The sequence below is a fragment of the Hylaeus anthracinus genome, unplaced genomic scaffold (assembly GCF_026225885.1).
Source record: "Hylaeus anthracinus isolate JK02 unplaced genomic scaffold, UHH_iyHylAnth1.0_haploid 11989, whole genome shotgun sequence".
Taxonomy (NCBI): Eukaryota; Metazoa; Arthropoda; class Insecta; order Hymenoptera; family Colletidae; genus Hylaeus; species Hylaeus anthracinus.
In genome coordinates, this window is record NW_026534337.1 from 14,638,931 (window position 1) to 14,664,833 (window position 25,903).

General features: G+C 47.1%; 2 protein-coding genes across 8 annotated transcripts in view; both read left to right on the plus strand.

Annotated features, from left to right (window-relative positions):
- LOC128887472 (irregular chiasm C-roughest protein-like) overlaps nt 1-25,903 on the plus strand; it is a 216,414-nt gene that overhangs the window by 182,042 nt on the left and 8,469 nt on the right. For 3 of the 4 annotated variants that reach the window (XM_054143410.1, XM_054143411.1, XM_054143413.1), the window contains 7 exons: nt 5,311-5,543; nt 19,421-19,621; nt 20,651-20,778; nt 22,491-22,642; nt 23,679-23,989; nt 24,552-24,792; nt 25,479-25,634. In XM_054143410.1, the coding sequence (XP_053999385.1) occupies nt 5,311-5,543; nt 19,421-19,621; nt 20,651-20,778; nt 22,491-22,642; nt 23,679-23,989; nt 24,552-24,792; nt 25,479-25,634 (1,422 nt within the window). The remainder of the gene's footprint in view (nt 1-5,310; nt 5,544-19,420; nt 19,622-20,650; nt 20,779-22,490; nt 22,643-23,678; nt 23,990-24,551; nt 24,793-25,478; nt 25,635-25,903) is intronic. The other variant, XM_054143412.1, reaches the window with a different exon arrangement.
- The window catches only part of LOC128887465 (MAP7 domain-containing protein 1), a 322,710-nt gene that overhangs the window by 100,069 nt on the left and 196,738 nt on the right, over nt 1-25,903 (plus strand). The gene's annotated exons all lie outside the window — the stretch shown is intronic.

Consider the following 25,903-nt stretch of genomic DNA (forward strand, 5'->3'; position numbering starts at 1 on the left):
AAAGTCGAAAGCAGAGAATAAAAATCTGTAATGGACGAAAGAGGACCAGGGCAGCGGCTCGCGGCACTTTAACGCGGTTTGGTCGTGCGTAGCGAGATTCGAATTGATAATGCCGTATAATTCCCGGTGTACGCGATTGTGATGGGAAATTGCGATCCAATTAACCGAAATAATAATGCCGGTAATAGCCGAGCTGATTGACACACCGCGACGGTAAGTCTGGATTATTAGTATGCCTGTGCATAAAACAGTCCGCGAGAACGGATAACCTATATTCGCGTGGGAGCAAACGCTACGCCCGCGCTACCTAGCCATTTTCGGCGTTTATTCAAATTTTTCGTTTTCCGATTATTCTCCCCAGCCCTGCGCCGCCCCCAACGCCGAAATCTGGCCTGAAAAGTGGCCCGATTTTGAATTCGAAATTTCCCGGATATTGCGCCCCGTTCCACGTACGCGACGTTCGTTCCTCGCTTGAATAAATGACTCGGTGACCTTTCCCTCGAAACGGAAATTTGATTGGAATTCGCGAGTTCAACGTATACATTCTTATCGCAAGACGTGAACTGGAAATATCGCCGAGAGATATCTAGTCATTCCACGAATAATCGTCGCTCTCTAAACGATCGAGCAGCTAATTAATCGATTTCCCCGACTAATCATCATTTATTAAAAGATACTCTCACCGTATGTAAGAATTCCAAATTCAGTGAAATTGTATAGAATTGTTGTATAGAATCACAAATTTGGTGAAATTGGTTTGGTTCGTGGAATACGCCTATCGAAGGTTAATTTCATCGATTGGCGAATTACTTGATTCCGCGATATGCAACAATTAAGATGCGTCCTTGTTTAATTCGAAAAGAGGGAATTCCCTGTTAACTTAAACGAGAAACATGCTTCTTGCTCGGATCCAGTGGCGATCTACGCTTTCCAGTCCGACGATGCGCAATTAATCACAGTTGTCTGTAGCGAAGTGTTCGTTACCTGTTCCGTGTAATTAAAATTAATTATGGCCGTTTGTAATATCAGCGACTGCACCCGAACTAACTAATTGTTCGTGATGCATTGTTTCGCTGTATCCCAGTTAGTCGTTAAAGCTCTTCCAGTGCCTTTGCCGAGGGTTAGATCGTTCCTCTGCGCGTCCCTTACAGCTGGTCGTTCGCTCGGTCTCCCTGGGCGTCTCGTCCTTTGTCCGAAACTCTTGGTTGGAAATTTCTGGAATTATATCTCGGAAAGCAGGAACTCCCTGCAGCAAAGAGTGTCTAGACAACAGTCGCAACTAAGCTCATCGACACGCTATTTAACCCTTAAATGCCCTAAGTTTCAAATTTGATACCGGACTTTTAAATCGAATTGCATTAAAATTGATCAAATAATAAATACCTTGGTATCTTTTTAAATTTAATTTGGAAAATCAGGCTTCTAAGACTTAACTCTGCCAGCGCGTACAGAGTTACAAGTGTAAAATTTCAATAAATGGAAGAGGTTCTGTAGTTGTTTGGAAACAAAAGCAATCACAGATAAGTTTCTTCGAACAGTTCAAACTAGAAACGAGCCCTCGTTTCGTTTCCAGTGCATATTACGGTATCGACAGCTGTAGAGCAATCGATGAAATTGTCGTATATTTCCTTCGTGCTAGACAAAGTTAAAATTAGAAAACCGTGTCACGGGTATCGCAGATGTCACGGGTTAGCATGCGTCAGCGTGACCTCTAGTTAAAAATGGACGGAACGCCAGAAGTTAATACGTAATCTGCAACTCGGAATCTTTGAAACCTTCTGTGAACAACGAACAGCATAGATTACTATACACAGATAGTTCGAGTATAAATATTTATACAGTCACACCTGTCTAATTGTAAGTGCCGGGTATAATTTCCTCGACAACGTTTGCGTGGGGTTATCCCCATCGCTCGGAACTCCTGACTCGAGTCGACGACACTTGAACACGGTTGAGCGTAGATACTCGGGAGCAAAGGAAAGTAAAACATAACAATTACGAGCAAATATAAACGAAACGGGACTAGTTCATTTCGTGATTCGAGACTTCGAGCTCGAGACGTCTCGGTGATCTCGGCCGATCCGCAGTTATGTTTACGGGAAAGTTACGTCGGTGGCGCAAGTTCGGTCGAGTTCTCCGTGTCATTGGCCTTGCCCTGGCGTCGCCCACGACGAATGCGAGCGTGTACAGCGCAGAAGTAATTACCGAAGCGGCGGGGAAATGCGCGTCGCGGATGGCGCGAGCTGCTTCCTGGCCGTCGGAGTTCGCAAAACTTGTTTGAATGGGCTCCGGGAGGAGTGCTAATTATTGTTTCCCATAATGCGTGGAAATCCCTTCGAGTTTAACGCGGTCGCGCGTGTGTGAATTTATTTTTGAATGGGAGGACGAATAAAAGCGAATTCCGCGGGGGAGAATGCCTCAACTTTGTTCGGTAACATCGAGGGTGTCGTTAAATGCTGTACCGCGCCGCGGTTCGTGTTATTCGAAAACGGTATAGAAACTTCCATAAATTTTCAACTATGTTGATGGAGAATAATCACGAAGGCCAATAGAATATTTGCTGTAGCATTTTTCACTCGATGTATCTCGAACAATAGGCACGGTTTTCTCGTCGCGAACTAGTCTACATTTTGGAACGGAACAACTCTCTTCGGCATACATGCCGACGTCGTTAGAGGGTGTTTCGTGTTGCTGGCGCGCGGGTCTGGTCCCTGGGAATGGCGCAGAAACGTGTCTAGGCCGTCACCGTGTCGACGGAAACTGGGAAAATGAAGAGGCGAAAACGTACGAAAATGAGAAACCGTGTTCCAGTTTCCATTGGGTACGCGCGGCGTCTTCGTCCGCGCTCGCGATAAGGCGCGCCTTTATCGCCCCGACGATACGTTTCGGTCCGCAATTTTCAGCGATATTGCGCGGAAACGGGAAGACCGCGCTACGGAAAATCCTTTTTGTTTTCGCGATACGCTAATACGCGGATCCGACCCGTGGCTTTCAGCGCGTAAAAGGAACAAGATGCGACGTTTATTACCTCCTCGGAGATTGTTGCCGGGTAGGGTGCAAAAATGCCGAGGAGAGCCCGCATAAGCCGTGTAACGCCGCGACTCTATTTGCGTGTCTGCGAAGCGAAGTGCGTCACGAATGATGCACTTTTCGACGAACGCTTCGCTCGTTTTTGGACCACGGACTCCCGGCCAGATCGTTAAGTAAGAGCAGATTATGGAAACATTTTGACGCGACTGCACCCCGACAAGTATCAGGTATGCGGTTGAAACAGGAGAGACAACTAAGATCTCGTGGAAAACAATGTTGAATTAGACGCGTTGAACTAGATGAATTGCAATGAAATTAATTGTATCGACTGTACAGAATGTAAAAAAACTAACTCTTTCGTAAAGCAACCCCTTCCAGATTCTCGCAGAGATGTTCCTACGATCCCTGCCGTAGACACTGGATTCGAGTTAAAGATAGAACACCGGTAAACAGAGTCACGTACAGGGCCTGCAGCTGCAACAGAGTCGCATTGAGCACCGAATAAAAATGTACGCCGAGTACTATGTTCGGAACAGTGCCTCGACACAGTCCAGTAGCAAAGAGACCTAACTCAGACCAACTGTGGCCTGTCCGCGCGAACGTTCCTCAACTGTTTACATTAACACGAACGCTAAGCTTCGTTTCGCGGAAAGAATGGTGCAAATCTTAATTGGTTATGGAGAGCAATTCCCTGGATGCGTTCAATTATCCCTGATAAATGCAATAGCAAACGAAGAGAAACAAAACAGCCAGGTTTTTTTATTACGATTATCGTCCGTCGCGGGAACGATCAGCGTACGCGTACGAGGTAGCCGATTCAATTTTTCCGTTTGCATCCCCTTCTTTTCGACACCCTCCTAGCAGAGGTCCAGTTGTTCGTTCGTTCCGTGCTCATCCGTTCGTCGGAAGCGAAGCACAATTGCCTGGTCGCGCATGCAATGGAAGGGGGTTCGTGAAAGTTGCATGAATGAAATGAAAGAAACGGCGAGCGGGTGGGAATTGGTTGGATAGATTGCGGCGTGAGAAGAGCGGGAGAGACAGAATGATAGATGTCCGGATAGATGGATGGATGGATGGATGGATGGATGGAGGTGGGAGAGAGAAAGAGAGTTGTCGGTGGAAATAAATCACGCGCGGCGGAGGAATTTACTTGAACGGCCGATTGGTCGTTGCTGGTGGCGATAATCGGGGCGGTGGGTGATACTTCGCTGGAGGAGCTCCAACGTTCCCTGTAGATGTATCCTGGTGATTTTGACGAGCTAGAACGGGGCTGGAAGCCACCGAAGGCGGAGGTCTGATGGAACCGGGTGAAAAATACGAGTTTGCTGACGCGCGTCGGCAACGGGCCGTTCTAATTCGCGTCGATTCGCGCTGCACAGCCGCCGCGTTGTTCCTGACAGCTTACACGTACATATACGCGGAGATTTCAAAATAAAACCGTCATTCGGAGAAATTTCCTGCGTACGAACCGACGCGATACGATCGAGCAGACGCTCGTAAACCGTTAGTTTCAATCAACGGGGGTAAATGGTTTTCTATCCGACCCCTGCCTGCTCCAATTCTCATATCCGTGCCGATACACGGACGGCGTATCAAGTGAAACACCTCTGCTCGGTACGATCCGCCGATGAACCTCTGGAAGCTTAGGAATTCCAAGCCATGGCTCGACAGCCTCGAGGAAAATTCGAGCTACCAAAGAGGCGATTTTAACGCGGTTAGAGAACACGAAACGGATTCTATTTCGAATGAAAATAAGGAATAACCGTTCGAGATATCGGAAACTTGACGTGCGTTAAATGTAAAGAGCACACGGTCGTATAGAAATTGAACTCGATGTTTATCCCATCGTTTCAGCCGATGGTTTTCACCCGCCTCGGGGAAATTATATTACCGCATTTTGAGTTGATAGCCAGAGGACTCGGAGTTCTGGTACGAACAATTAATCGAACGAAACAAATAAAATAAACCGCTGGTTACTTTGATTCGTTATTAGTATTATCAACTGATTGCTGCTACGAGGAAATGGTTCTTGAATTTATCGTATAAAATTAATTCGTCACAGTTTGTAGATTTGGACAGTCCTTCTTAGGTGTAAATATTCTGCTAATGAAAAATAAAATTCAAATAAAAAGCATCGAGCCCCGAGCTCCATTCGGAGAAATGCAATCGAACATTCTGCTCGTGCCTTCGGTCCGATCAAGGTAAACGAGAACGGGATGCGTGAACGGTCACGTACATCGATCCGAGTGAAAAACACCGATGTTTTTTTACCTGTTCCAGGTGACTTCTCGTTGCACATATACCCAGTCGAGCTGGAAGACGACGGCACGTACCAATGCCAAGCCTCGCCCACGAACGACGGCCAACCAGCGTTGCGCTCGAGGTTCGCCAAGCTGAGCGTCCTTGTGCCGCCTCAGAAACCGAAGATCCTTCAAGGCGATTTCCTTATCACCACCGAAGACCGGGAATTGGTGATCGAGTGCGTCAGCGTCGCTGGCAAGCCGCCTGCAGAGGTAAGATTCTCTATTCACCCTCTGGTGGACTCAACCCTCTCTCGGTTCGAGGTATTGTTTCTTTCCAGCTGGCCCGCATCGGTTTGGCCATGCCTTATCTCCGTTAGCGATCCGAAAATCTTATTCGTGAACATGCTAGATAAAGGAAATACCTCCGCGAATACACGGGAGTTCGTGTTGCGAGGAAACGTATAGACGGGTTACGTATCCCTCTGTCCAAACAGTCTTGACCTAGAATCAGCTGGAATGGAATGCGACGTCGAAACTAGGTGACCATACCACTGGCAAGGGTTGCAAGGCGAAACATTGTTCGAGAAATGAGATAAACCGAACAGTTTATTTAGAGATTTATTCGTGAAAAAAGCAAAGATCAGCGCGGAAGGAGATTCGGCCCGTATTAGGTCAGACTCGTCGCTCAGCCTTCACCGCTTACTCCTAGCAGACGCTCCCCTTCTCGGAATTGAATCCCTTCCATTTTTTTTAAATTGCTGAAAAGAACGATGGATGTCGAATGGAACATTTCGAATACGAGGGACTTGTTTGCCCAGTGAATACCGTGGATCTCGTTCATGGACCTCACAAAGAAATTCACCGTGATTTTAAGCGCGTTCTCGACAGAAACGCCAACGAGTCATTAACGGGAAGCTAAGGGTCGAATAGTCCGTCCATGAAACGAGAACTAATTTAAAAACGGAAAGGTCGTGCTTGGCAGCGTAAACGCCGGAGTGCCCCGAGGGCCGCAATAACGCGTTAAACCATGTTACGTCGGACACAGAATTACCGCGCGAAAGCACTGTCCTCTCCGCGGCGGTGTTGACAAAGGGACGCGTTGTTTCCCTCGGAGTGGTGCGGAGAAATATTCTTCAAACGCCTCATAGATAACAACACAACCAACGAACCCCGCTGTGCTTTTCGGCCAATGTTTCGACGCTCGTCCTCGGGCGATGGAAGCCCACCAGGAATCCTATTCGCTCCCTCTCTATTCGTATGGCTCGCAGTTTTCGAATAAAATGTTATTGCTATACGTACAAATACCAAAACGGAACGTCGAAATAATGCTCGCGTGTTGAGACTTCTAAGGTCAGAGACTCGAGAAAATCGCGACACGTTCGATAATTAGGTTGGCCAAATTCCGTCTCTGTGGCGCATCAACGGATCATCAAGTACGCACAATAATTAGTTGCCAAGGGACTAACGATACCATTATTCAAATGGCATCGTGCCTAGGCGGAATTGAAAGGGGCTCGCTCGGTTCTCCTCTCCGTCGTCGTTTCACCGTGACGTATGTGCGTGCAAAAACATCTCTGATGCAAAAGTAAATAGACAAAGACGCGGAGAATCGAAGCGCAGCCGTGGTTACGCTAGGAGCTTTTTCCCCGACCGGTCTTTTATCTCGCGGCGTTTTTTCCGCGATGCACGCGAGTCCGCGGCAACCCTCAAAGATCCGGTTTTCCCTTTTCAGCAGCGACAGCACCGCGGCTGTTCGAGCTCGAGGCGTATCCGAACTCGGTCAAGCTGCCATTTCGTCGAGTCACTTCTGCCTGGTTTAAAAGCGTTTCGGCGGCACGGCGTCGCTCGCATACGAGTGCCAAAACATCGGCCAAAAAGCATCGCGGAGTTTGTTGGATTGTGTAGCGCGAAGCGTTTGAAGAATATTTCCCCCCGAGCCACTCCGAGGGAAACAACGCGTCCCTTTTTTATTATAAGCATTATTGCTTAAACGGTGCGGCAAGCCACGGGACGTTCGGTCGGCAGAACAGAGGACCCGTCGCTAAAACAGACCAGGCTGCTGGTAAAGCTGACGACTCTGCGGATAAGGCAAACGCTCTGTACCACCGACACCGTCCTCTGTTTTATCAACGCAATCGTCGTTTATCCACCTTTCTCGCACAAGTTTCTAACTCGAATTGTTACTCCATCGAAATCCAGCAGAATTCTAATGACGTCCTGAGACTCGTACGATCGGTGATGTAATAAAGCGCGATGCGCGGGGATACGGATGATGCGGTGTTAATGCGCGGGCCGATTCGTGACACCGCGAACAATTTCGCGGCGGGACGGGCTTCGCCGCTAATTCACCATTCATTGGGATGCGCATTGCGGCCGCGATTGCATTCGTTAATACAGAAATCCGTTTTCGATCGCGTCGGCGATGCGGGGGAGAGGGTGCCTTTCGGCCTAGATAAATAACGAGTCGCGGGGATTGTCGACGACGCGGGAACCGGCGAAAAATTAATTAAATTTGTTTCGTGGCCGTTCAGCGCGCTCGCGCACAGTTTTTAATTAAAATTACGCGCGAATCCCGCTGATTAATGCTGTTACACGGGGACCAGGGCTGCGCGCTGGACCCGATGGAAAACCGTGCTCGAAATGCCATTAGCCAGTTGCGCACCTAGGGGGGCGCAAGAGCGCAATTGCAGCCCCCTTGCTGCGCATATCCATTTTTCAACCATCGGAGCTTTTTACACGCGTGCGTCCAAATAAATAAATTTCCGTTATATTTTTGATATCTGCAAAAGCCTCGACGAATATTTGAAATAAATTTTACCGAGCATTTAAAATTGAATAAACCTGTTCGCTATTTTCTGTAATGAAATTTTGAAGAGCGCCGATAGGCACCACGTATACGTTTCTGCTATTTTTTCACTCCCAGTCGGGTTATGGAGATTGGCAAACATTTTACACTCGAGGATCGTGGAGCTAACGAAACTCGATCTAACGATCGAAAATTTCTTTCGCGGATCAACGTGGAACGAACGAATATCTCGTGGCGAGCGATCGAACGGTCTGGGCATACGAGATTCAATTATCACCGCCCACTATGCTATCGTTTGCTCGGTCATCCGATCGACGCTACTCCGGTTTCATAAACATTATCGCGTCGCGGACTAAAGCATGGAAACGTTCGTACTGGTATCCGGTTCAAACGTTTCTATGATGATGACCCTGGCCGAAACCGCCATTCGCTACAAATTAGCGCTGGAATTTTAGCGCCGTGAACGATGCGAACTTGGTGCAATCCGGTGCGAGTTACCGCGACTCGACCCTCTTTTTGAATGAACTCGATTTCATTTCTATTTTATTTAAATGTTACTTTCGTTGTGACAAAGTAATTGACAGTATATTGGACTTGATGTCGCAATCAACTGTTAGTCTTTTTCAGTGGAACTAGTACTATTGAAATAATTGTCGAAGTATTACCTATGTGTACCAACGCCTGCGAATACCTCTGTGGAAAAGTAGAGCTTTACCGGAACGTCTAGTCGAGTATCATATATTCACATTGTTTCGAATAAAGTAACTTTTTGAAGTTACAAGCAACCCGCGCTCCTAGCTGTATTTTTCAAACTGCAAAACCTGCGTACAGCCTGCGCGCAGCCCTGGTCCCCGTACGATATCGGTAATACACCGACAGTTCGCGAGTTTCGCGTCCAAATTCCAACGATCGTTTCGCGGCTGGGTATTATTCACTTGTGTCCAAAAACGAGCAAAAACTATTGTAATCAACCATAGATGGTGGATCGTTTCGCGCGCGATCCATTACGTTGAAGCGACATCGCGCAAACCATGACCAAGCGGGCTTATTCACCGCGTTCGTCCTCGAAATTCCGAAACCGCGAGCGAAAAAAATATCATGGCTCGGCGTATGTCCCGCCGAAATATATTTGGTCTCAGATTTTTGTTGGTCGGGAAAAAGCTGCCTCCCTTCGCGTCTGTGCGCTGATAAAAAAAAATAACAGTGAAAAACCGACGGTAGGAACAAAGAGGAACGCGAAAGAGCGTAATCGCCGGGGGAACCTGCGTCCGGATCCGTTGTAATTCGTCGATTACGCGCGTTCCTGGTCCTCGGCCGTACGGTTGGGAAATAATCGCGAAAAACCGTCGCAAAACTCCGACCATTGTTCGACTGTTGAAAGCTTTCGCGGTGGAGCACAAACGCTCTTGGATTGATCCGCGCGATAACGCGCGTGTGCGGCCGTCCACTTTCGTTTTTCTACAAAAATTTTTTCCATTGGCGAGCATATCGCGCGAGCGTATGGGATCTCGAGACTGTTACCAGCTGAAGTTGAACGGATTCGAAACCCAGAATTTCTACTATTGGAATTTTCTGGCGGTACCGATGCTTGGTTGGCACGGGTAGCGACTGAAAATAACGGAGGCCCTTTACCGCAGTGGCGGATTCAAAAATTCAACAAGGGCGGTGCGACTAAAAATTAAGTGAAAAATATTTCGCAAAAGTCTCATTGTCGAAATAAACGTTTCGAGAGCTTGGACGTCCTTCCTCTGTGTTTATCGGATTCACGGTGAAATAAATAAACATCGGTGTTCCAACGAAAAGGCTGCGAATCACGATCGAAAATACTCGAAGGATAACAACGCAAAAAAATAAAATACCAGAGGCCCAGAGGAGCTGCTCGGGCTGAAATTGGGAAGCTAAGGACGCTGGAGCTGGTTATCAATAACGGGCGGAAACTGCTGAACCGCGGACGGTAATTATCGTTGTTGCTCGTCGAGTGGGACGAGCACTCTGGCTCGCGAACCGCGTGAGTAATCAAAAGTGAACGGCCAGCAAAAGGATAATGGGAAACTCCCCGAGGAACGGAGATCCTGCAAAAAGAAAGAACTAGCGCCGTTTTCTTTTAGTCGGACATTCGTGATTACAAAAAACAATCGTGGAATCAGCGATGTTCGCATCGATTACTGGAGCACGCATGTCCGACGAATAATTTCGCAGCCGACCGTGTCTTGTGCGGGCTTATGAATTATTTTATGCTTCTGTCACGTCGACGTGTTGGGTTTCTCGAAGATTCCAGAGGAATTCGTGAGAGAGGAAGCTCTGGAAGCACGACAAGCGGTTAAAGGAAACGGAGACTGGCAAAAGACGAGCGGTTTCCTGCGTCAAAGATCATTAAGATAATTAAAATGACACGTAATGACGCGGGGACGATTACTGACACGTCGGAGTCGGTCGTTTCGACTCTCAAATGACCACGCAATTTTGTCTCTGCGATAAGGTTCGCGGCACAATAATTACGCGTTGTGAAAATATAATTAACAATTTTCATAACGTCCTTTCATAATTTTTATGCGTGTTATTATAAGATGGGCGCAGTGGCGGAATTTGACCCGTTAATTATCCAGGAAAATGTGAAATAGATTTCTATTTTGATTAATTAAAATAAACATCGTTTGAGAACGTATAATTTATGAACAAATTGGATACGAAATTGACAAAAAGGGCTGCACCTACAAATATCTACAAACGTCGCAGGTTTCCCGGTCCCGTATTATTCGCCGGCGTACTCTGCGCGGCAAAGCCGTCGACTTGACAAGCGCGGTCGCGATAGAGGTAATTGCGTTTCATTTAAATGAACACATACATATATTCCGCGCAACGCGACGCCGTTTCTACCAGTGAGCAGCGTCGTATTCGCGCGTTTCAATGCACTGCGAGCGATTTCCCTCGAAAATTCCCGCAGTTTTCTCGCCGTCCGATCGGAAACCCCTCGACTTTTCATCGAACCGCGGCCGCTTTATTCGCCCGTGTATTCCGCGCCCCGGTATCTCGCTTCCGCCTGTTGTTCCGCGATGCACGCTTTACGCGCCGAAACTCTCTCGATCGTTCGTAAAAAACAGACAAAATCGAAGAATGAAACCCTAGCGGGAAAACGAGCCGAGAACGGAAACGATCTGAAACGGAAGAGGGATTATTTGCAATGATCTGTTATTAGAGCTAACCGTAAATTTACATCGATCAAAATCAAGGAATGCAACATAAAGTCCACTGACCACTACTGACCATCGACTAGCACTCGTGAACGCTTTCGAAAACGGCATTTCACGTAACGCTGGTTCCACGCGAGAGATCGCGACACCAGGCAGACGTGCGAACAGTAGGATATAAACTTTGACAGGATATTTGTACGCGTAACTCTTGTTTATGAAATTTGAGAGGACATAAAAAATACAGTTGGTCTCTTATATTACTCCAGTGCTCGTGTCTCTTTTTCAGTATATTATACAGGAACAGGATTATTCAACCGTATGGACTGAATGAACGCGATGAAAAATTAAATTAAATTCGCATAATTTCGTTTGCTTCCGATTTATAAAATTGTAGCATTCCCCGGTAAAATGCGAGCCGAAATTAAAAATCTGAATGGACTTTGAATGCTACAGAGTCCAGGCACGAAATGCCTGGGAGGGAAACATTGTTCAACGTTGGCAAGAACACACGCCTGGAGCGCAACGCAGCCAGTATCGAAAACACAATCGGTCGTGAACATTTAGAACGCACTCATTGTCAGAGCATGGCACAGCACATTTGCATACTCTGTTATTTGTAAATATACCCATCTTGTTGAACTACTCTCCTGGTGAACGTTTCCATGGCGACGCGTGTCTAAATTAACCTTTTGCGATATTAGTTTCTGCTAACGCTGTTACCTATCAAGAGAGGCTACGAACAGCGCTGAAAGCAGAGATGGACGTTATTATTATCCGAATAGAAATTTCGTGTAACGGACAAAAGGTAAATCCAAATTGAATTATAATACGAAATATCGTAGCTTCTCTCGTCGTTGTCAAACGCCACTGTTTCGGAATCCGGTAACGAATTTCAGAGAGATTCCGGCGAATTCTACCGTACGTAATTCACGCTACAACGTAGCGAGTGTTCTCTGTGTTTTTCAGGTTAAGCGACTGACACGAGTTCTTCGACAAACGTTTCATTAGGTTGGTCGCGACGGTCGGGGAGAGGTTCGGAGGTGAATCGATGCTTCGAAGTTCTGCAAATTTCGCTCCGAGGTTAATCGACATTTTTTTTTCTTTGCGTCGAACTTGTCGAAAACTCTACGAGGACGGGGACGAAAATTTATCCTCGACCGTTCGGCGGTCGTATTCCTACTTTCCGTGTTTAACCTTTCCTACCCGTTAGTCGAACATTGCATCAGTTGCACCTAATCCTCGAAAATGTACGCGCGAGACGAGCTATCGTCCGGTAAATGATCGTTTATTATGTTTCCTATATAGTGATGTACCTGAATACTGCTTTTACTTGTACAATTTTAAACGATTAGACTCTTAATTACTCAATCGCACAAAAGCGAAAATTAGACCGCGTTGCCTTGTACAATTCATCTAGCTGGCTGAACAGCCTGTATAATTCATTAGCTCTCGGAGCGGATAAATAAAAAGGATTCTGTCCGAAAGGACGGGCTCCTCCTCTTCGTCGTACGAGTGGAAAATTAATATTAAACAGCTCTCAGGGCTCGTATTTTAGTCGTTGAATCGACTTATCGCGATTCCCGTGGCTGTTTCAATTATTGCATGCCTCGCACGACTTTTCCAAGCCGCCACTTCAACTCCACCCCCAACCCACGGCCATTCTTCTTTCGGGGTTGAGCCAGGGGTTCTCCAGCTTCCGTCTCTCTCGTTACCTCGTAACTTCGTAGTTGCGCAAGTTTCTTTCATATTGTTGCAGAAACTTGCCGCGAAGCATTGCCAAGTTTTCTCGAGACAAAATTTTAATATCGCTGTCGCGCTCTTAATTCTATTACCGGAGGATCAAAGGAAACGTTTTCCGCTGGCCTCGCCTCCGGCAGCAGGCCATGCAAATAATAAGAATTTAAGGAATGAGAAACACACCCCGTCGTCCCGTCTCCCGGAAGTTGCTGCATACATTCATAAGAAGCGTCGTCGCGGACGTTTTATTAAAAGAAGTCCACGAGGTCGAGCGAGGACCGATAAAAATTAGGGACGGGCGCCGCGATACGGGTTAAACGAACGCGATTCTGCTCGACCCCTGGATACAGGCCAATCGTAGCTGCTGAAATTAACTGGATATTTGTCCGTCACTGTTCGACCGATCATATTATGCGTCACCCTCTATAACGAGGACATTGTGCTCGAATTATTAGCACGCCGTTCCGACCGACGTCGAACGAACGCGATCGAATATTTTTGCAGTCGAAAGTATGCTCTCCAAGGACAAAGAACGAGTTAAAAGGCCAATCTTCAACGATTCAAACGAGATCAAATCCAAGCTTTACCGTTTAATAGTTGACGAGATCAAAATTAGTGTATTATCAAAAATGTAAACGAGACTTTTCTCCCAAACAACATACAGATTTATCGGTTGAACCTTTTTAGATGAAGCCCATTTTTAACAAACAAGCACGAGACTACGATATATCAATCGAACAAAATCCCTGACATGGAGCACGAAAGTGATCGATTCGACGTGAAACATCCCCATAGCGCAGAACGTTCAGCTATTTCGCCCCACTAAAAGTCCAAACTTCCGTGGAAAATTGTTTTCCGTCAAAATTTCACGATGACGCGAATCGAAACACCCGGTATTACAAACGAGCAATCATCCATCGATCACTGGCGACCCGAGAGAGAACGGGGATCGGCGCTTGCGATTTCCCGCGAGACTGGCTGGGCGTCGCGACTCCTTGTTTTTGTATTACCCTCGTCCCGGCTCGAGCGTAATGCATTTGTACAATAATCCAAAGAAATCTCGAGCGGCTGAGTGCACCGCAGGACGAGCGACGTTCCGCGAGCTCTTTTGTAAGTCGAGCTGCGAGGTGCTCGAACGTTCGTCGCGGTTTTACATACGCTTAGCGCACGTACACGCGAGAAATCCGCGTCGGCGCGCGGCGTCTCGAAAGTTCTTACGCGGCTTTTACGCGGCTTTTACGCTACACGACGGAAAGACTTTCCAGATTTACCCAAGGGGACCTTTTCCTTCTTTTCAAGTAAGGATGTTCGATTCCGAATCGATTTTTCCAGAACGACTATTGTGGAAACGGTTCGACATTCGGGCAGGTTCTAGGAAATAATACTCTTTCCTCCAATTTCACGGTAACGTCTCGAGTATTGATAATATTTGCCAGAGTTGCCGATGAGCTCAGGATGCGATCATTGGGTATAGTAACGTAGAAGTTTAAACGAAAAATGAGGCACGGAGATTCGAACCCACGATCCTCGCTTTACCTACGCGACCAATCCCTCGTGTCGTCGTTTGACTTCTTATGCTTGGGTATGGGAGGCGCGGATACTACAGTAAAATGCTTTTTCTGATAACAAGAGCAAGCTAAACGATACATCTTCGTGTATTATGCATTCTAAGAAAATAATTAAAAATATCATCGAGAAGCTCCCAGAACGTTTCCTTATTCCAATCGTGAAAATGCACTAGCCTGATTAGTTTTCTCGACAACACATCGATTGTTGGCGATTAAACCGTAACGTAGAATCGAACAGCTCTAATGTCAAGTGCAGGCCGCACAGGTTGGTCTCGTTTCGCGGCTGGGAACTGTTCCACGCGACACCGCCGTCTGTCCCGGTGAAACCAGGATGGTAATTATAACGGTATAACGCGTGTCGCTCGATAACGCACGGCCACGGCGGATAATTAATTTCATTAGGGGTAGGCGAACAGTCGTTTTTGCCGGACCAGCTCTTCTCCCCTTTGTCGTATCCGACTTGATTCGCATCTAATGAAACCTGATGGGATTCGTTCGCAAGTTACGCGAGCGGACCACGACATTCCCCGACTTCTCTTATATTTACGAGTACTTAATGAGGTAACGCGAAACGGGTTTCCGCGTCTACGCGATGAAAAAACAATGCGTTGATGGCGCGCTGACGCGTCTGCCCGCAATTCCGTATGAATTCAGCGAGATTGTAAATCTGATTACGCGTAGCTGTGAACGCTAGGAAACTGGAGAACTTGCCGGGTGGAATTCAGATTCGGTGATTAGAATTTTTATCAAGAATAATTAAAAGGAATTGCTATCGCCAAAAATTTATTATTATTTTTTAAATATAATTCGAAGCGTCTGGAATTGAAGTACGCAACGGTTCGAAATTCGATACCAGTCACTGCTGAAATAAGTAGAAAGCCTGCTCGTTAGGGAAACGACGCGAGGCGAATTCGTTCGATCGAATTATCCGTCTGAGCGCAATTAAACGGAAGAATGTCGGCTAAGAGGGAAAACGTCGTTCCTCTTTCATTCATCGTTCGATTCTAGCCGCGATTTAACGCTGAGATATCCTCGGCTCGAGCGAATCTAGCCGATTGTATTTATTAATAGGCAGCTGGTGCTACGTTCGTGGCCACCGCGAATAATTCACGAACGCCGAAACATATCTGCGAATCGTATCGCGAATTATGTAATACCGGCGTGCGCACGCTTGCGATCCGAACTCGTGGCTAATAATTTCCCGTGGGTGGTATGCCCTAGCTAACATCGACGACTCGAGAACGGAGCGGAGCTCGGGAATGGGCAAAATCGTCCTGGCAAATGCTCCTTTTACTTGTCGGACGTCTTTAATTACCAGCTACCGAAATGAAAGGCGAACGAAGATAGAGGAGAAGGCACGGCTAGGACCCTGAATTACCACCGGGATCGTATCCCCCTCGGCTTTGGTTTCCCAATTAACGTCGATAAGGCCTACGATGTGCGACAGTTGAGCTTAGTAGCTAATACTACCAGGCCGCAGGCTGGAGCTGATTTAGGGGCTTTCCACCTTGTTGGACCGAGAAGATTCTTTATTAATAACATTTTCCGAGAGTTTAAAGTTCACGTTTTCGTTCTGTGTTATGGGTATTCGTTCCGGTACGCCGTTTTGGAAGTGAAATTTAAGTGTAAAGAGATACCAAGGTATCTCTGTATTACTAATTATTACATACACGGAATGTTTTTACTAGCTGGAACGAGCTGTAGCTCTCTTACAAAAACTGGATGCGTGAAGAAATTGAATCCCGCAATGAAAGCCACTGTTTGATGTAGTTTTTATTTTCGGTGCAAGCGTGGCGTGCGTATTAAAAATTAGTCGAATACAGACGAGAAACATGTTCACAGAAACGCGTGATAAAACGGCGCTGATCTTACCGAGTCTCTCTATCTACCTGTGTTCAGCGTCGTTCCTCTTTCCCGGTTCTTAATTAATTCCATAAAGGACTATAAAACACCCGTTAACGAACCGACGCGGAAATATTAAACGAGATTACCTTACGGTTACGTGGAATTATAAAAATACAAGAACGTTAGGGGAAGACTCGGCTGGAAATAAACGGGCCGAGCCAAGGTTACGGAGACACCGTTTCACAAAAGGGGATTCTGCGTGACGCGTATGGAACGATCGCGACTGACGTTCCTAGTGATATTTAGGTCGTAAAAACCCGCTCGATGGAAGAATCGGTGAACGTTGCTCGAACGTACACGGTGCGTTTATTTAGGGTGGAGAAGATCGATCGATCGATCGAGCTTCGAGTTCGTAATCACCGTTCGACTCTCGGATGGCGGGTCTCTCGAGACCCAGATTTAGTTCTGTATTCGTCGAGGTCGAGACATCAGAATTGCGATATTGCGTTAATAAAGGAAGTTATTTTTCAGTGTTACTCTGTACAGCATGATCTCTTATGCAGGATCGCTCTCTTCGTCTTTATAGCAACGACTACGCTTTCCCAACCGGTTTGCTAGCTTCTTCCTCCATTTGCCACGCCAATACAACTCGATATAGCGAAGACTAACAAGAACAACTCATTTTAAAGTCATACTACCGCCGCTGACGAGTATTCAGCGAAAGCAAAAAGTGCAGTTATGTATTCCAGCCTTTTACGAGTTCAATCTTAGTTCGAAAAAGCTTCGAATCGGCATGTACAACTTTTTGTTGCGATAAATTTCCTCCTGATTGCAAAATACAAAACCTTCCAGAAACAACCACTTCGAGAACAAGAGGATACGAATAATTATTTAACTAGTAGCTGAACAAATTGTCCAAGTTTGTTCGTCTACGAGCTACGAGCACCCTCCTTGACTTCAGCTCGCAACGAACATAAGGAAAATTCGAACGATTTCTCCGTCTACCGACCTCGCAATTACGTTTCATTACTTAACGCTACCAAAACGCAACTGTCTGCCTATGACTCGGTTGAAAGATGAGGGAAGTCGATGCCCGTTCCACTCAACGAAAGCCCATTTTCTCAGGAGCATTTGGGTTCGCTGTGTTGCAACGTTAGTACATTATTCCCAATGAGCACCTCGTATTATTTCTCGCATTGTCCAGACGAAGTTGAAGATCCATCAGCGGGATTGCCACCCCAGCAGTCGCCGACGAACCTGAAACGAAGTCGTAGAGCAAACGCGCGAAGGGAGTACGTATATTTTCCCCGAGTCAAGATGCAAGAGAAGTTCCGTGCCAAGGGGGAGGCGAACCCGCCCGCTCATCGAATATTCATCGAGCAGGGAAAAGAAATTCCAAAGACCGTCCATCTACTCCTGAAGATCGTCCCTTTCTTTCCCTGCCCCCATTCTCTTGACGTCGTCGCAGCCCTCTTGGACGTAATTGCGGCGCGTTTATTAAAATTACAACGCGCCTTAACGCTGCGAGCATCGTAAATAGTACTCGAGCATCGTCGGGACTATGCAGTGATATGAGAGTGCAGAAGCACTGATGCAGCATGGCTAATTATAGACGATACGATCGATTCCCGTCGGTGCAGCTACGTCGAAGCAGCCAATCTCTCTATCTCTCATTCGCGTGCACACGCATACTCGTACACGCACCACCTGTGCAACGTGTGCGCGTTCCAACCACCTAGGCTACCGTTTCCTAAACTTTTTTACTCGCGTAACGCCTTTTCGCGAAACGTTCGCGAGATGCCTGCATCCTTTCCCAATCACTTGGTTTTTCCAATGAAAAATATGTTGAATCAGGTTTATGGCATTATAAACTGTCGATATATTTTTATGGACAGTTGGCTCGCCGACAGTCGTTGATGTAGAAAAGTAACGATATTAAGAAGAACGGAAAAAATATGATAGAAAAATGACTGTTAAACGATCTGATGACATATAAACAGTTTCAGAACCAGTGAAGTGTCCCGGAAAAGTGTGTATCGATTCTCGTCGAGTAGGCAATAGTGAGATTTTTTCGAGCGTCTGTTCTCCAACGAGCACACTTTCATTATGTGGATAGCCGAACAAGTACTCGATTCCCGAGTGCGTACCAGAGTTCCGAACGTTCAATTTTTTAGAGGTTCCTCTGAAAACAATGTCGGTCAGTTATCTTTGCGATTCGTGTTCTCCGAATTCGCCTTGTTATCCGTCAATTGGCAATCGACGAAATTTTTCGAAACACCGGAATTGATAGCGCGTCGCGAGATTTGCAATAAAAGGCGCGGAATCGTTTGAACAACAGGATGCACGCTCGCTCTTGAGTCAGTGTTTCGGGGACTAGCTGGACGAGAAAAGGCGACACTCTATCTCGGCTCGATCCAAACTCGTAACGAGGGTAGATTTTCAATCAGGGACTCGAAAGGGGTTGGGGGTCGAATTAATTCCCGAGAAAATTTGAAAGTTCGAGATCCCCGCGACCGAGGCTCGCAATTGCTGGAAGCTCGACTGGCCAGAACCCGAAACTTTGCGAAGCCGTTTCAAAACCCGATCACGAGCATCCATCGTGACCGATTTATGCAATAAAGTTCGGCAAAGGATGATTTGCTGGTGTAAGAATATTTGAAAATCGTTGAGTTTATATCAACAGAAGTTTAATTAACGACTGATGACTTTTCCGATGCAACATAACACGTTACTTAATTGCTCGTAACAAAGATTGAATTAACGTGTCATCGTCTATCGCGAAGAATAGGATGCAATCTTCTTCCTTAAATTAATATTTACGTGGATAGGAACTCGTTCGTTAACCACGAATGAACGCGAAAACTGACGAAACGAGAATTCTTCCACTTTATAATTTTTGGAAAATCGATTGGACATTGAGTACATGGGCTTTGAAGAACCGTCCATTTACTTTTAATATCTTGGAGCAAGTCTGCATCGATGATTTTTATTTGATTGCAGATCACGTGGATCGACGGGCTGGGAAATGTGCTGCACAAGGGAATAGAGACGACGAAGGAATTATTCGACGGCGGTCCCCTGTACACCGTGAAATCCGTCCTGAAGGTGATGCCGCGGAAGGACCACGACAACACGACATTCACGTGCCAAAGTCAGAACGCGGCCGACCGCACGCCGCAGAACGCCAAGCTGCGCGTCGAGGTGAGTCGAACGAGAGGGAACAGAGGACCAGAGAACTGGGCCATCGTGGCTAAAAAGGGATTCCGGGCTTTTGCGCATTTTTCTCGCCAACCCATTTTTTTTTTTTTTTTTTTCGAACGCGGAACGAGATTAACACACGGGCCACGCGAACTCGGCCAGAAACGCGGTAACGAGGTTGAAGAATAATTAACGCCATGTCCCGAAAACTGGTCCGTGTAATCGTCAGCCTAGACCGGGGCTACTTTCGTCCCTCTGCTGCCTCGACTTTGCTTTCGTCCCTGAGACAATGAAGCGAACTGAAACTTCACCGACGCCGGTTCAACCGGTAGATCGCACAGATGAAAATTTCGAGTCCCGGATAAAAGATGAACGAGCTTTATTCATTCTACAGATATTCTACTCGCTTTAGACATCCCATTTTCACAGAACAATCAGTTTCCATTTTATTAGAAACTTCTTGATTAATTAAAGCAAACGAGCACGCGTTAAACGCAACCTGTCAAAATTGGTTGGTGAAGTCTTTCAAAAGAATTTCGCTCTCTCTCCCTCTCTCTCTCTCTCTCTCTCTTTCTGTGAATTAAATAAACGGAATAATTTAATTTTAATTAAAATCTTCGCGTCGGTGTAACCTAGTTTGATAAAGAGACCATGCTTGTGTGCATACAAAAATACCGAAGCATCATTCGCTATGCATTGATTGGTCATTTTAATTGGTAGAAGTACTAGAGAATAAAAAAAAAAAAAGAAAGTCGTTGTTATTCGTCGGCTATTATTCGAACAAAATTCTGGCCATCTGTGGCCGAGACATCGTTTACCGTCTCGTCGCCGCGCGATATTAATTGTTGAGAAATTACGTCCGTCGGAAAATAAAGTAAGGCAGCGTCCTAGGAGTCACGCGAGTCAGGCCGGTCGCGATCGATCGCGTCGCGTCGCGGCGATGGTCATGAAAGTTTGAGCATCGGCTCGCGTGACGTTTCGAGCATCCTGTGTGCAACCCGTCTTATCGAGGGCTCGTATCTCGGTTTTCAGGTTCGCTACGCGCCGAATGTGTCTCTGACGATCCGCTCGGGCCAGCGCAAAGACGATCCCATCGTCGAGGGAAGCGAGCTCCGGTTCAAATGTCTCGTCAAGGCCAATCCGCCCGACGTGGAGTACAGGTGAGTGATAGCGAGGAACACGAGTACCTAGCTCTGGTTGCCCCAGTGACGAGGACGCTGACAATCGATACCCGCTACGAGGACCCCCCTCGAATTGGAAACGACGTCGCGTGCAGCGGGCGTCGATGTCTGCGCTGTGGTTCACGGTTGCAGGACAGGGAAATTTCCCTAGCGAAGATCACTTCCAAAAATGTTTGATCAACTCGACCCTCTGTGTATGGAACAGCGCGTGATCGTAACTCTTTTTCACGACGGACATAAATTACCGGTTAATTATACATCGTAGGGTGTACGATATTAATCTCGTAATTCCACCCGTAAGTTTGCTGAAATACTCGCGTGCTCCTCAAACTTATGACATCATTTATTTACGAAGATTAATTATCGCGTAGTGCCTAAAGTAAGTAGCCTGTAATTTCCGTCGAAGTATGAAAGGTAACTAAAGAAAATTTCAGCTGAATTGGACGAAGATAGTAGGAGTTATTATTAACGGAAGAAAAGTATTACTGTCCCTTGTATCTCGTCCTACACGTTTCACGCGGTGAAATACCCCGGTGTATCCATGGAGCACGTGAGAATCGCTCGTTCGCGGATATCCATGATCGAAACGGTGCTTATTTCGTTGGTTTTTACAAAGCGCGGAAGCGTTGTTTTGTCGAACAACGCCGCGCCGTTGGTGCACCGGCACACACGGAACAAAAGGAGAATTAGCTGGCAATCGGTTGCGCCGCGGAGCAAACGAATAATTGATACTCGTTACAAAGGGAGAACAATGGAAAGTTTAGGACAATGTTAGCCGGTCATGCGTTGCATTACGCGTTGTCTTGTCGCCCGTTACGATAGCTTTGCGAGTTACTCTGTGCATGGAAACACCATCACACACAGTGCATACAGTTTGCCCTCGCGAGAATGGTAAAAGGGAGATCGCGAAACGAAACCAAAAGCGGACCACCGTGCCAACGACTCTACGCTTTCACGTTCTCCAACATTCGAAATGGTCCGCGAGGTCCACGACGAACAGGTTTTAATCAAGCGTTACGTTATAATATAATAATAGCTAATTAAAAATTAGTCAATCCAGATGAGATAGCTAAGGGTTGATAAATCCTATTCGCTCAGGGATAGTAATTATTCCGTTTCTCCGTTGCTCGAAACGTTTTCTAAAAACTCTCCTGGCATTCACGGGAGGACGTAAAGTTGTAGTAAATAATTACGAGCGGCGGTGTGGGTGCGAGGAAAGGGTGTCGGGATGCTTTCCAAGATACACGAGCTCGCCAACTTTCGTGCTCGTTCCATTCAGTTTCCCTCTTTTCCCATCCCGATAACGTATGTGAGCGCGATTCGAGCGTTGAAAAGAGGCGCCTCTCTCCTTTATTGCCATCCCAAACGATCCTCGCCGCTCTTTTCATCGATTGTACCGTCGAGCGAGATAAATCTCGCGACTCCGCGTCGACGGTTCGCGTTCCGGGAACGGGCATAAACCACAATCACGAGGAAGACCGTTCAATGAAGAACGCGATCTCGCGGAACTAATTCAGGAGAGGTTGTCGTTTCCGCGTTATCGTCTCTTTCCTGAACCAACGAGACGAGAAAATGTTTTTCGAACGTAATGGACAGGCCCTCTCGGAGGAAAAGAGTGTTTGCGAGAAGTAGAGACTAGCCAGGGAAACGTGCATTAGGCTGGCTCGGGCTAACCCATTCTCTCTTACCAGGTGGTTTATCAACGAGAAGAAAGTCATCGGAGACTACACCAAGGAGATGATTATCCACAACGCGACCCGCGATCTTCACGACTCGATCGTAAAGTGCGAGGTCCACAACGACGTTGGCAGGAGCGAGGACACAGAGACCCTAGTCATAACGTGTGAGTATCCAAATGATATTAAAAATTGAAATTAAGAAGTTTAGCGCATGCTATAAAGGAGTATTTACTTGATATACTTGGAGCATTTGACGTCAATGATATTATGCTGCTCCAAAGTTTTGCCTACTTCGGAGTTCCCGCATACATGCAGGGTTCGGTCGAAAGTCCTATAACTTTGTCAATTTTCCGAATTTCCCCGTAATACTCTGCGATCACGTTTTTAAGACTTCAAACTTTACGGGGATCCAAAGAGGAAATCGATTTCTTTCACCTTCGAGCTGAACTCCTTGAATTCGACCGGGGAGAACAGGAATAATTCTCGGGGGCGATATCGTGCAGCGGATCGTAGACCGAAATTACGTATCACGAATTTCCACGAAGTAGGAAAGCAGTTTTATAAAACCCCGGACCGAATCTGCGCGTTATTATACGCTGAGTCGTCCATTCTTTCTATATCCTGCTAGCCCGACCAGCGGCTCACTCCGATATCATTTCGACGCGCTACTTAGCGGGCTCCCAGGATCGCGGGTCCCGCGCAAGGCATCAGCGAAATTTGGGATCACGTTTGTGAAAACCGGAGGAAAAGGATAAATTGGACCTCTTAGGGGAACCGGCGTTTGCCGGCGTATTTTCGGAGCGTCCTCTATGCTTTACGGTCGATTTATGGTCGCCTTTACGAGCAGAAGTGGCGAACGTGAGTCCGCGTAACGTCCTAGAAAATTGGGGCTGGCTAGACTCATTTCGGACTTACCGCAGTAGGATAGATTTCCCAAAACGTGATCAGATTTTAAACAATCTACCGGTCGAAATTCATTTTCTGCGGGCTTGATAATAACGGAGCAATTATAATCAAACATGCCAAAAAGGAGATCTAGCATCTCGATAATCGTAGTAATAGTCTCTATAATCTCTAGAATTTATTTCATGCGAATCGAGTCTTTGAAATGTTAGCTATTCTCGATCAGAGCACGATACCTTTTTCTCTCATCGACGAATGTCGTGGGTATTGATGGGAGGTTAAAATTGAATTCCGCAGACGGGCCGCAGTTTCGCCATCCACCAGTCTCCGTGCAGACGCAGTACGGGGCGACGGAGATCTTGCAGTGCGACGTCGACGGGAACCCTAGCCCAGAGATAAGATGGTACCACGAGGACTCGGAGCGACAGGTCGCCACTACGGCGAACATAAGCGTGGTGGTGAATCACGAGACAGCCGGACGGTACTTCTGCAAAGCTCGCGTGCCCGGCTTCCCCGAGCTGACGGGCTACGCCAACATCTACATCCGGGCGCCGCCGAGCATCGTGTCGCAGAGGGTTCAATACGTGCCCGACGAGGGGGTCGTCAAGGTACTCTTTGTCGATCCTTCTCCTCTCCTCACCAAATCCCATCGTTTTAAGCCATTGAACCGCGCCACACGCGAATTTTACGCTGGTATCGGAGCCACGGGCTTCCGAAAGTCCGTTGAACGCCGGCATTCGTTTTTGGTCCGATTTTCGGTGTCCCGTAAAACCCGACAACGCTGCCACGGGCTCGATTTACGCTCCCATAACTCCCCCCGCGAAATTCGCGATGGGACATTTATGGAAAATACGCGGGCACGGTCGCGAGACGTCTCCGAAATCCATGGCTCGAACAACGAATGGTTTTGCCACAGGCGATGGATATTTTTCGATGGGATCTAGGCTGTTTTTGTGGACACTCGCGGGTTAGAAAAAAATCCTGGTATCGAATGATCGAGTTGATTTATAATTCTCGCGTGGAATCGTGCTTGCGGATCAAAAACTGATCCAGCTCCGCTGACGGACGGTTAAAAGCAGGCGCTTCGCGGTTATCGGCGGTTCGGGCGTAGGAGGCAAACGACGAAACGGCAGACCTTTTTCATTCGACTGTTCCTTCTCGATTTCGCAGGTGAAGTGTACCGCGATATCTGTGCCAAAAGCGGACTCGGTGGTATGGAGCTTCGCCGGTCGCGAGCTCAATTTCTCGTCGAACAATACGCCTTTCGACGTGCAAGAGGAATACACCGGCGAGAGGGTCGTCAGCACTGTCACGCTGCTCGATCCTATATCCGCGTACTTTGGGGATTACAACTGCACGGTCACGAATAGCTTCGGCACGGATTCCGTCATAATCAAGCTGACGGCACACAGTAAGTTCATATCTTCGTATCCATTATGACCGCCCTTCTCCCCCATCTCTTGCTCCCTTTCCCCCGGTGTGTATATTTCCTCTCCGCCAGCGATTCCGCGCCTCGAAATTGGCAGCGTTTCCGAGCCACGAAAAGAACTCGAAACGCTCTCGCGCGGAACGAAGGAATTCTTCGGCAATGGCGTACCGCCGAATCGCGGTTTACGAAAAATCGCACCGCTCGTGGAATCCGATTCGCTCGCGTTCTCCGATATCCGTTCGTCAAAAACGCGGCATCCGACGCGTTCGATCCGCGATCCAGAAATGACGAACTCATTTTGATTCTCGGGTCGATTTACATTTCGCTGCCGCGGGTCGTGGATGAACGATTATTTCGCGTACGATACATCATTCGGATTCTTACTCTCGGTATCGTTAACGATTCGGGCCACAGTTTGATAAAGTTTCGCCAACCGATGCGCGGGTTACATCGTATATTCCCTGGAATTCAATTAACCGACACGCGCGGTCCACGCGCATTTTGCGTACACTTTGTAAAATTTAGCAGGCCTCGTTAAGCAGTCCACGGCACACGTGGCCGTGCGAATTTTATTTTACACGCGGTCGTTTTAATTGTTTTGAAAAAGAAAAACGACGCCTCACACGTTGAGCTAAATACCCGAGATTTTAACCAGCCGTGACGCTTAGCGTTGATTCCAGTCGATTGGCAGCTGATTCTCATCATCGGCGGATTGGTCGTCTGTGTGATCCTGATCGGAGTGATCATTATACTCATTCTGCAGTGCCGTGACCGCATCAAACAACCGCGGCCGAGGACTGCCCAGACCCAGGAGACTGATATGCGTGAGTGGAATATCATGTTCGAATGAATTATATCGCCATTAGTAGCGACCGCGCATTCCATATTGTTTTTGCCCTCGTGACTCGTCGTTTCGTAATTTCTTCGTGTTACGTTCCTCGCCCGTGGAGGAGAAACGCCCGTTATCGTTTGGCATCCATCGCTAACGACGCGGAAAAACGTTCCACGGACGTAGGATTGGTTATTGAATGCAAACGAGTCCGATGCATTCAACTTAATCCTCGACAGGCAGGGTGGAGTCAACGAGACACAC